The sequence below is a fragment of the Barbus barbus genome, assembly GCF_936440315.1.
Source record: "Barbus barbus genome assembly, chromosome: 11".
NCBI lineage: Eukaryota > Metazoa > Chordata > Actinopteri > Cypriniformes > Cyprinidae > Barbus > Barbus barbus.
In genome coordinates this window covers 32059242-32071575 of record NC_136739.1, presented here as the reverse complement: position 1 = coordinate 32071575, position 12334 = coordinate 32059242, and the positions used below count along the sequence as shown (strand labels likewise).

Sequence of the window (12334 nt, the reverse complement as noted above, 5' to 3'; positions counted from 1 at the left end):
CCAAAAAACATTACACAGAATCTCGTAGATTACAATTTGCATCTAGACGGATGTACTGTTACGTCCTCTAAAGTCAGAAATCTGGGTGTTATATTAGACAGCAACTTGTCCTTTGAAAATCATATTTCCCATGTTACAAAAACAGCATTCTTGCATCTTAGAAACATTGCCAAGCTTCGAAACATGCTACCTGTTTCTGATGCAGAAAAGCTAGTTCATGCATTCATGACCTCTAGACTGGACTATTGTAATGCACTGCTAGCTGGTTGTCCTGCATCTTCAATAAACAAGCTACAGATAGTCCAAAATGCAGCGGCTAGAGTTCTTACCAGGTCAAGAAAATATGATCATATTACCCCAATTTTACAGTCTCTGCACTGGCTACCTATTCAGTTCCACATCAGTTACAAAATATTATTACTGGCCTATAAGGCCCTAAATGGTTTAGCTCCTGCGTACCTAACTTGTCTTCTACCACGCTACAATCCAACCCGCTCCCTAAGGTCACAAAACTCTGGACTTCTGGTAGTACCTAGGATAGCAAAGTCCACTAAAGGAGGTAGAGCTTTTTCACATTTGGCTCCCAAACTCTGGAATAGCCTTCCTGATAACGTTCGGGGTTCAGACACACTCTCTCTGTTTAAATCTAGATTAAAGACACATCTCTTCAGCCAAGCATTCACATAATGCATCTTATAATCTTGTACTGCAGTTATATCTGATCAAATGCACATTTTCATTCTTTTGCTTGGGTTGAACACATCATCTTTTGCTTAGTTGGAACAGCAGCTATGCTAACTTCTCTCTATTACCTTCTCTGTTTCTGGCATGCCGTGGCAACTAGGAATTACACAAGCTTCAGTCTGGATCCAGCCCTTATAAAGACCTGAGATGACCGAACACCTGAGAAGAGATGATTGCCTACCCTCAGACAATATACAAAACTAACAAATGTTGCTATAAGTATGATCGCAACATATAATCATTGCTGTTAATAGTGTTCACCGTCTGTTTGATTACATGACATTAACTGTTTGATTTTTACTGTAAATTTCTGCCATATGGACATCAACTTTAGATCACTGATAAGCTGCTACTAAATATAATGTAGAAACTTTAATTTTCTGTAAAGCTGCTTTGCAATGATTTGCATCGTGAAAAGGGCTATACAAATAAACTTGAATTGAATTGAATTAAAACAAAACACAGAATTACAACAACATCTGAATAAGTAAATACATTTTCAAACGTACTATTTTTGTGATAATTATTTGATTAGCAATCCTTTTTATTATTAAAATTCAATTAAATACCTAAAAATGAGGGGGAAAAAAAAGGAATTTGTCAGAATTTTTAAAAATAGATTTTATAGGACCCTACATGAACATAAAAGATTTTCTATTTTTATTCCTTCCATAAACAATTTTGATCCATATTTTTAATATAAATTGAATTTGATTTATAGTCAACATTTATCTATCCATCAGCTTTTTTATTTCACTGTGCTTGTCACAATGCATTCTGGGACTGTCTTTTCCATAAAGCACACGTGATGCTGCCTTTTCTTTTCTTTTCTTTTGCTAAAATGAGGTATAATTATGCTGCCTACTATTTAGAACAGCCTTCCATGTCTGGAACAAGTCCATGACGCCTTAAAATGCTACTTACGTAGGCAGCACACTACGTTTGGAACAGTGCAACACTTTCTAAAACGATCAATTTAAGACTTTAACTAAAGCCTTGTATTATATAAAATCTGCATTTCAATCTTCAACCATAATATCTGTATGCATCTTGGAGGCACTGCAGATAGTGGCGCGATGGAAGCGACTGTGATACTGACAGTGATTACAGAGCTAGAGAAACACCGGTGTTCAGTTGCGAGCCGCCAGCCATTCACCCTGTTATTTGAGAGCTTCATCAGAGGTGGATGGTCCAGCTGGGGAACACCGCTAATAACACGCAGCGGTGTTAATGAACGCTTCACACGCACATACTCCACTGTAACTCACGCCTGTGGCTCATCACATCAAGTGCTGCTCAAAAAAAAAAACGCTGCTGTAGTGTTTTAATTCAGCTTCTAAAACGCAGATTTCCCACTGCCTTCCCATTATGGCGGAATTAGCATAATCACGAGTTTCTGTCATTTACCCGCCCTCGTGTCGCTCCGAACCTGTGTGATTCTCTTTCTTTCTCCTGTGGAACACAAAAGATGATCTTTTTTTTGGTTCATACAAAGAAAGGCAATGGAGCCCAGTATTGTTTGGACACCTAATGTTTTTACCGAAAAATTTTGAAATTGTGAAAAATGTAAATATAGCATAAAACATGGTATATTGCATAAAACATGCAAAAACGGAATAGGGCCTACTGCATAAAACATGCAAAAAATAAATAAATTATATTGCATGAAACATTTGAGGAAAATATTGAAATACAGCATAAAACATCTGCAGAAAATACTGAAATATTGCATAAAACTTTGTGGAAAAAAAAAAACACTATGTAATATTCCATATTGCATTAAACATTTGAGGAAAATATTGAAATACAACAAAACATCTGCAAAAAAATTGGAATATCAAATAAAACATTTGCAAATAAAGCACCATTTCCATACCATGTGTTCAAGACAACAAAATCTTATGTGAAAAATGGAATATCGCATAAAAAAATAAAGGTATAAAAAAAATACAAATCCCATCCCATGTTTTCAAAAGAATAAAATCTTCACTTCCTGAGAAACTGGTGCAAATCTCAGTAATTTATTCTGTAAATGCGTTTCCATCATAGTTTATGCATAGTTTATGTTTTCTTACCATTCTGCCTCAATTGAGCGCATAAGTACATTTTTCATTTGCATTTTGCAAAGATTTTATACAAATCTTGGCATTTCCATCCAGCATTTGTTTATGCAATATTCCAAAATTCACATAAAATTATATGAAACGGAAACAGAGCTATTGCTGTTTTCTGAAATATGTCAAAAAAGCAAATTATAACACAACACAACCTGCAATGTTTTAGCTAATCATTTGCATCTGTTTTTGTGCACTTACTGCTTTGTGCTGGAGTCATTGTGGTACGAAATATTTCCAATCTGAACACTTACAGCAAAGCGTATTGTCTGCTTGAGCTCATAAATATTCTGCACATGCATCACTCTCTGCCTGGCACATCCCGTTCCTTCTGGTGTGAACAATGAACGTGAAGAAACCTTCAGAACAGGTCACACGGAAAAAACACCAGGCAGCAGCAAACCATGCATCGCATCACAACTGAACACCAGACAAGAGTGCATTAACTGACCAAAACCTGGTTAAGACTGGCACACTGGTTAAGACTTTAACACGTTTCTTGCATTTCAGCAGATGTTGCACAGCATTTGTGTGGGAGAAACCCATCAAAACGTGTTTAGGTCACATTTAACATCGAAATCAACAGAAAAAGTAGCAGTTTTAAGTTGCGTAAAGAAAAAGCCTATTTTAAGAAGCCTTTTTTTTTATGACACTTATGCACATTTTCTTCTCCATTTTTTTATTTTTTTATTTCCCCCATGCATTTGGCCATTTCCCTTTCTCTTATTTATTTATTGATTTTTTTGTCATTCTCATTCTCGGTGTTCCAAAAAATTTGGTCCTAAAAATGGGCTTCAAAAAGTCAAAATCAAATGTATTTTTTTCTTTTAATTTTATTGTAATGTGTGACGTGGGACCGCGCTGTTCTGTTACAGCAGTTAATGCACCAATACAAAAGAAAGATGATGCAACTGGTAATTTTCTTTTTTAATTTTCATCTTGATTAATTTTCATCAAATCCCATCAAGCATTTGCACTGATAAATGTGATTATAATTGTAGTCATAATGGTAATTGTTAAAGGCCAGAGGAAAATAAAGCCGTTTAGATCCCATCTGCTGTGAGTTTGGAGATCATCTTCCTACAGCTCTCCAAATACTACTATAACAAGAGCTTCACAGCAGTTTTACACACAAGACTGTCAGTAACAGGCCATTTCTATGGTTAAACAATACTTCACCCAGAAACTAAAATACTGTCATTCTTTACTCATCATTTCCTCATTAAGACAAGATGACACCACCAACATGCAATATCTTTGAAAAAAGATGAGACAAAAATTCTGTTTAAAACAAAAACTCTGTATATCCAAAATTTATTTTCTCTAGCTATATTTTCAGAAAAAAAAAAAAAAAAAAAAAACCTCAAGTTTTCATTCTTGGTGTTGCCAGATGTCAAGAGTTTAAATCCCCCTATCAGAGCTTTTTTCTTAAAAGGACACATTTATGCTCAGTGTTTTATTTTATCTCGAAGTATTGGAATTGATGTTAGGGATTTCACTATTTTAGATTTCAAATGAAGCTTAATATTATAGTCAACTAAAACGGAAACTAAAATGTAAACCAAAACATTTTATTGAAACAAAAATGAAAGAAAAAAAAGATAATGTTAACTAAATATATATAAAAAATAAAAAAATTAATTATTAAAATTATAAAAAAAATTACTAAATTAAAATGAAAACGGAAAATATAAAAGTGAGATTCAAAATAGTAATTCAAATTATAATAGTATCCCATTGGTACTAAAATAACACTCTTAACAGTTTGCATGATTTAGAGAGTGTTCATTTATATAATAATTTAATAAAACAGGAACAACTCTATGAGGTAACATAAACAATGTGCATCAGGTTATAGTCACAATATTAGTATATGAAAAAAAAAAAAACTTTCATTTTTGGATAAAACCTTCCTTTTAACAGCATGCATGCATTCCATTTTTTCCCAAATCGTTTAGTCTCAGTGATCTGGGGGCGTATTACAGAAAGTTTCTTATCTTAGGTCTTAATTTAAGATATGATATGTTAAATTAGGATTATTACAGAAGCGAATCTTAACTTGATTTGGGATTCTTATCCTATCTTACAAAACAGTATATTATCTCTAGTTAGGAAATCTTAAATGATTATGATCAAGCTGGACAATCCACTCTCAGGTCTGTTTCCAAGCATCCAACACTGAGCAAGCTGCTGATGAGGGAAACAAAAGCTACTTCACTTTGAAAATCGCCTTTTGGAAAAAAACAAACGTAAGGCATTGGTGACTTGCACTACAACCAGTAATGGTCCGTTACTCTTTTGCTGGTCTCTATAATGCTGGTTGCAGTTCCTGTGCTAACTGTTATATATTGTGTGGCAGTCTATAATTACTTATAAGTGTTTTGTCATCAAAATATAACACATCTTCAGGGTCCTTCAAGAGACTTTCTACCATTAAACATCTTTGTTCTTCATTTTCAACTATTGAGTTAGGACAGCTGTGGGGTTGTCCTAAAGTTTTTAGGATTTTTTGTCAAGTTAGGAGGTTTCTGTAATACCCCTTTCCTATCTGTAGTTAAGATAAGATAACGCACTTAAGTAATGCTGTTCTGTAATAGCTTTTGCCCTAAATGTGGTCCTAACTGAAATTACCATGGTTAGATAAGATAAGATTTTAAAGTTCGGATCTTTCTGTAATACGCCCCCAGGTGAGCAATAGTGTTACCCAAATGACGTCCCTTTTAAAAGACGTTAAGATGAAAACATGCAGCACAAGATCCAGCAGCGACATGAGTTCAGCGACTGCTTCAGTGTAAAAGAGCAGATGTGAGCAGAAGCAGCCAGACGTCAGTCTTCTTGTTGTTGGTCAGGGCTGTTTCTGACCATGCGTACTCTAATCTAGACTCTATTCTCAGCACCGCGGAGAGAACATGAATTAAAGATGATGCTTTCAAAACTCTCCAAAGTGCTGCTTTTCATGCACTATCTCAGAAAGAAGAGGAAGCGCTCATTAACCTTCAGCCCATGCCAAAGTCCAAGCACGGCCAGATCTGCGGCTAGAAGCTTTTATACTGGAAAACACAATCAAGCATTTGCCCTTTGGTGATATGGTCAATTTAATTCATTTAGTTGATGATGTTATTTATTTAGTCCGCTGCGTATGCTATTTTTCTTTTCTTTGCAGGAGATTAGGAATGTAGCAGATTACAGTTCATAAGAACAGCAGGACGGCTTCAGAAAGATCACATGACAATCAACGTGCCGTTTAACGGGAACCAGAAAGTTCTGTTATTTATTCATCCTCATATTGATGCAGACTTTCATGTTCTTATTTTATCAGATTCAGAGTTTTTATTGACCACAAATGTCAAACTGAATAAAAAACCCATCAAATCAGTCATATTATACAGTAACTACATACTATTATATATACGATTATATAGTACTATTATAGTTTTTATTAATATTTTGAATTCATTTTTCTTTATTTAAATTTTTAGTAATTTTGTTCTGTTTGTCATTTTATTAGTTATTATTTTAATATGTCTATATATATTTTACTGTCATATATTTTTATTTTAGCTTTAAATTGAGTTATTTTAGTAAATCAAGATAAAATAAATGAAACAGAGTGTCTATTTACACTAAGAGGCTATTTATTTAGCATTTAGGCATTTATTATTCAAATAAGAAATATTGCAATAGTAATTCAGTTTTTTCTTCATTTTTATTTATTATAGCAATAATAATTATTTGATTTATTAAAATGAAATACATTTTAAAAATGTAATTTTTAACCCACACTAACAATAATAAGGAAAACATATATTTTTCAATTTTTTCCCTCAAATTGTGCAGCTCTAATAGAAAATCATATTCGGGGAAAAAAAAAAATCCATATATGTATACAGAGTGTATATTCCTCAAAATTTCTTGTAAATGGCTTGGTTTGGAATGGAGAGTAAATAGAGAGTAAATAATGTCAGAATTTATTTTTCTGCAGACTGCTAATTAAAACATTAAATCATAAAAGGGTTCTCTGCAGAATTTGAACATTTTGTTAAACATTTCTACATGAACATAAAATATTTCCCATGCATCACAAATCATCAGCCGTTCCATTAAAACTTCCACCGGACACATCTTGGCTAAATATCCTCACTTCAGTCCACAACAAGCAGTCCAAGCTGACCCTTCACACAAACACAATCGCTCCTTCACACACAAAGCAAAGCTGCTGCATGAAATAAAGAGCTCTTCTATACGTTTATAATCTGTTTTAATACTGCGTGATTATCTTGGAGACTAAACAGGCCGTCATTATGAGCACTGGATGGTGGCGACGATGCCAGCGAGATCCAGGGCCCAATCCTTTAGGAGGATTAGCTGGGATAAAATCAAGAAAAATCAAACAAGCCAAACAGGTTATGGAGTTTAGACAGTCACAGGATGAAATGAGCTTAACCGGACAGCACTGCGCATGCACATGGCTTATATGTTACGCCACTGTATGCATGGAGACAAATTAAATCACAAAACACCATTCTCATCATCAACCTGGGCATGGGCTTTATAATGGCCCATAGCAATACAGAGTAGAGCGGCTTATATGTTCATATACAATACAATGACAGACGGAAAGCTACACAAAAATGCTGAAAATAAATGCTTGGTTTGTGTCACGAATCCTGGCCATGCTCTTCCGTTAACTCGCCACCAGATGTCACTCACTCACCACATGGACTCGTACAGCACACTGGACTACAGTTCCCACAATACATTGCACTGACGACACGCACAGCTGTTCTCTATCTCGCCCACACCTGATCATCATTTCAATCACCACCACACACCATATAAGCCTGGGACTTGCTCTTGCTCAGGGCCGAGTATTGTTAGCGTTTATCACTTTTCTAGCGATAGCAACTTTACAGAGCCATAGTCATTGTCTTAGCCTTAGTCTTGCCGTGTTTATCTTGCCGTGTCTGACCCTGCCCGTGTTTCCTGGAATAACCCTTCGCCTTGCCGTTTGGACTCTGTTTGCTCCCCGTTTGGATTATTGCTGTCGTCTCTGGATTATCTCTCTGCCTTGCCCCTTTGGATACTGTTCGCTGATCATCGACCCACGCTTGCTCCACGGATTGCTTTGTCTTGCCCTTGCCATACCTGTTTGCCACTGTCTGACCCTGCCTGTTTCTGACCATGTTTTATAATAAAGCCTTGCATATGGATCCGCACGTCTCACGTCTCGTCAGCCCCGTAACAGAATACTCGGCCATACAAGGATCCAGCGGCTTTTCAAGAGGACATTGGCCAGGCATTAATCAGCCGCTCCGGTCAAGGTTAATCCGCGAGGGTCCCCGTTCATCTCTCAGTCAATTTATGGACTATGCTTTACTGTGTGTGGGCTCCTCTTTTACTGTGGGTGTCGCGGAGGAACGCGACACCTCACTCACTCACAAAATGGCGGCAGCAACAGCATCCCTTCACGTCATGCCTGCCAAGCCAGAGTCTGCTCACGTCGTCGCTGCCAAGCCAGAGTCTGCTCACGTCGTCGCTGCCAAGCCAGAGTCTGCTCACGTCGTCGCTGCCAAGCCAGAGTCTGCTCACGTCGTCGCTGCCAAGCCAGAGTCTGCTCACGTCGTCGCTGCCAAGCCAGAGTCTGCTCACGTCGTCGCTGCCAAGCCAGAGTCTGCTCACGTCGTCGCTGCCAAGCCAGAGTCTGCTCACGTCGTCGCTGTCAAGCCAGAGTCCCACCACGTCGTCGCTGTCAAGCCAGAGTCACACCACGTCGTCGCTGTCAAGCCAGAGTCACACCACGTCTCTGCTGTCAAGCCAGAGTCACACCACGTCACAGTGCTCCAGCCAGAGTCTGTCACACCCAAGGATTTAAGGTCAGTCCTTCAAGTTCCCTGTCTGATATCCAGTGTGATGGACCCACCACTGATGTCAGTGCGAGTAGCTGGCATTCCCAGGGCCTCAACCCTGTCTGTTACAGAGACTGTTCCCCTGACCTCAGTACTTCCCGTTATGGCGGTTGCCATTTTGAGTGTGTGGGCTGCACACTGTGCTCCTGAGGCCTCTCCTGTCCACGAGTCTGCTCCAGTGCCTCCAGAGGTGGCGGCTTCCGCTGCAGAACCTCCCGAAGTGGTGGCACCCGTCCCTGAACTCGCTGTCTGCCCTGTCACGGCCACGGAGGCCGTTCCTGACCTCATGGTCTGCCCTGTCACGGCCATGGAGGCCGTTCCTGACGTCACTGTCTACCCTGTCACGGCCACGGAGACTGTTCCTGAACTCACTGTCTGCCCTGTCACGGCCATGGAGGCCGTTCCTGAACTCACTGTCTGCCCTGTCACGGCCATGGAGACCGTTACTGAACTTACTGTCTGCCCTGTCACGGCCGTGGAGACCGTTTCTGAACTCACTGTCTGCCCTGTCACGGTCATGAAGGCCGCCCCTGAACTCACTGTCTGTCCTGTCACGGCCAAAGAGGCCGTCTGTGAGTTCTCGCCCTGTCCTGTCACGGCTAAAGAGGCCGTCTGTGAGCTCTCGCCCTGTCCTGTCACGGCTAAAGAGGCCGTCTGTGAGCTCTCGCCCTGTCCTGTCACGGCTAAAGAGGCCGTCTGTGAGCTCTTGCCCTGTCCTGTCACGGCTAAAGAGGCCGTCTGTGAGCTCTCGCCCTGTCCCGTCACGGCTAAGGAGGCCGCCTGTGAATCCTTGTCCTGCCCAGTCACGGCTATGGAGGCCGTCTATGAATCCTCGTCCTGCCCTGCCACGCCCCCTGAGATCATGAATGCTCTCCCTGTATTGTCTGTCTCTGCTCTCCCTGTGTTGTCTGTCTCTGTTTCCCCCAGATCTCAGACTCTGCCATGGTTTCCTGCCCAGTCTGCTTCCTGGCGAGGGTCTTCTGCTCAGGTCTGGTGGTCCTCTGCTCCGCCATGGTGGTCTTCTGCTCGGGTCTGGTGGTCGTCTGCTCCGCCGTGGTGGTCTTCTACTCTGCCCTGGTGGGCTCCTGGTCCGTCTGCTCCGCCCTGGTGGGCTCTTGCTCTGTCCTGGTCTCCGGTTCCGCCTGGGTGTCCTGTTCTGCCTCAGTCCCCGGTCTTCCCACTTCCTCATGGACCTGGCCCTCCGTCCCTCCCCCTGTTCCGCCTCCGCTCCACCGCCCTCCTGGACTATATAAGAGCGTCTGGAAGCCGCTCCTTGGGGGGGGGGCTATGTCACGAATCCTGGCCATGCTCTTCCGTTAACTCGCCACCAGATGTCACTCACTCACCACATGGACTCGTACAGCACACTGGACTACAGTTCCCACAATACATTGCACTGACGACACGCACAGCTGTTCTCTATCTCGCCCACACCTGATCATCATTTCAATCACCACCACACACCATATAAGCCTGGGACTTGCTCTTGCTCAGGGCCGAGTATTGTTAGCGTTTATCACTTTTCTAGCGATAGCAACTTTACAGAGCCATAGTCATTGTCTTAGCCTTAGTCTTGCCGTGTTTATCTTGCCGTGTCTGACCCTGCCCGTGTTTCCTGGAATAACCCTTCGCCTTGCCGTTTGGACTCTGTTTGCTCCCCGTTTGGATTATTGCTGTCGTCTCTGGATTATCTCTCTGCCTTGCCCCTTTGGATACTGTTCGCTGATCATCGACCCACGCTTGCTCCACGGATTGCTTTGTCTTGCCCTTGCCATACCTGTTTGCCACTGTCTGACCCTGCCTGTTTCTGACCATGTTTTATAATAAAGCCTTGCATATGGATCCGCACGTCTCACGTCTCGTCAGCCCCGTAACAGTTTGTTTATATATATATATATATATATATGCAAATGCATTTTTTATATATATATAAGAATTACATACAAATAAATACTGTGGCAATACACCAATATATGCAGTTTGTGATATTTTTGTTGCATAAATGAATAATAAATTGATCAAATTTACAATAGGCCTACTTGTGTTCATCATCAATATATTTTGTCTACTGTTGCCACGGTAACCTCTAAATCTACAAATCTGCTTAGTCAATGGATAATGCATGTATTTCTGTTCTCTTAAAAATACTGAATTTAGATAAATACCATGTAAAAAAAAAAAAAAAAAAATAGAAGCAAGCTATAAATATTTCTAAATAAAAATATGTACATTACATTTAATTATATAAATAAAAATAAACCTTTAATTTATAATTATTTTAATTAAAAAAATTATAAATATACTGAGTGTTTATATTTTATATAATATAGTTTGTCCATTTTATGTAAATTATATGTAAATAGCTTAAACAATAAATCCTTATTTTATATAAATATATTTATATATTATTAATTATATATATATATATATATATATATATAAATATATATATATACAAATAAATATGTATGAATAAATGAATAAATAAATTACATATAAATAATTTGTCAATTGTTGCTACAGTAATTTCCAAATCTACAAATGTGCTTAGTGGATAATGCAAATTTACCTAAATTTAAAATATTGAATTTAGATTAAATACTATGTAAAAATAAATATATATATATATATATATATAAACAAAATAAATATTTATAAATAAAGTATATAAAAACAAATACTTAAAAAAAAAATTCATATGTCTACTGTTGCTACAGTAACCTCCAAATCTACTGCTTAGTCAATTGAAAATTCAAAATGGTCAATTACAATAAATAAGTTAAAAAAGAAAAAAAAGAAATGATATAAATATATATTTTTTAAAAATAAAATACATATATTACAGATAATATATATATATAAAAAAAATGTATATATAATTCATAGGATATAGTTTGTCTATTGTTGCTACAGTAACCTCCAAATCTACTGCTTAGTCAATGGAAAGCGCGCAGATGTCGAGCACTGTGAAGTGATTGACTGTTTTCTGGAGCTTTATAGATTCATTTTCACCTTTGCATTGAGCGGCAGCTGCAACATTCAGCATTATTCCTCAGTAAAAACGCGTTTGAAAGAAGAAGCATACGGAGCCTTTCCAGATGCACTCAGCTCTGAATGAACGAGGAGAGGAGAGGAGAGGAGATGCGACAGCGGCGTTATCCATCAATTATTCCCCTGACATCACTCCTGCATGTTTCCCATACCGCTGACAATCACTCGATGCGTTAGACGACGCGTTACACGCGCGCGTAAACATGTGAAGAAAGTGAATTGGTGTAAATGACTGCGGCTGCGTCTCAAACTCACCCTGCTAGTTTGGGCATCCTGACGAAGCTGAACACGTCCATGATTCGGATCGCCTCCGAACTCACTTCGATTCCATTCTGCAAACGTCTCGGCGTGAATCGTTTACTAAATGAACGCGTCGGAGGTTTCCTCAAGGATCTCCTGCATGGCTGCGCGTTTACGGCGGCGTCGTTTGCGTGAAACCCGATCCGCGTTTCCCTCAGATTTACATCCTTTGCGGCTCCAGATGCCCTCGGCCAACTTTATTCAATTTCCCATCGCGGT

General features: G+C 39.2%; 1 protein-coding gene across 1 annotated transcript in view; it reads right to left on the bottom strand.

Moving 5' to 3' along the window:
* LOC306877462 (FERM and PDZ domain-containing protein 4-like) overlaps nucleotides 1–12111 on the bottom strand; it is a gene marked incomplete at its 5' end in the record, with an annotated part of 63769 nt that extends 51658 nt beyond the window's left edge. The window contains one exon of the mRNA XM_079429228.1: nucleotides 12071–12111. Within this exon, the coding sequence (XP_079285354.1) occupies nucleotides 12071–12111 (41 nt within the window). The remainder of the gene's footprint in view (nucleotides 1–12070) is intronic.
* Between the last annotated feature and the right edge of the window lie 223 nt (nucleotides 12112–12334).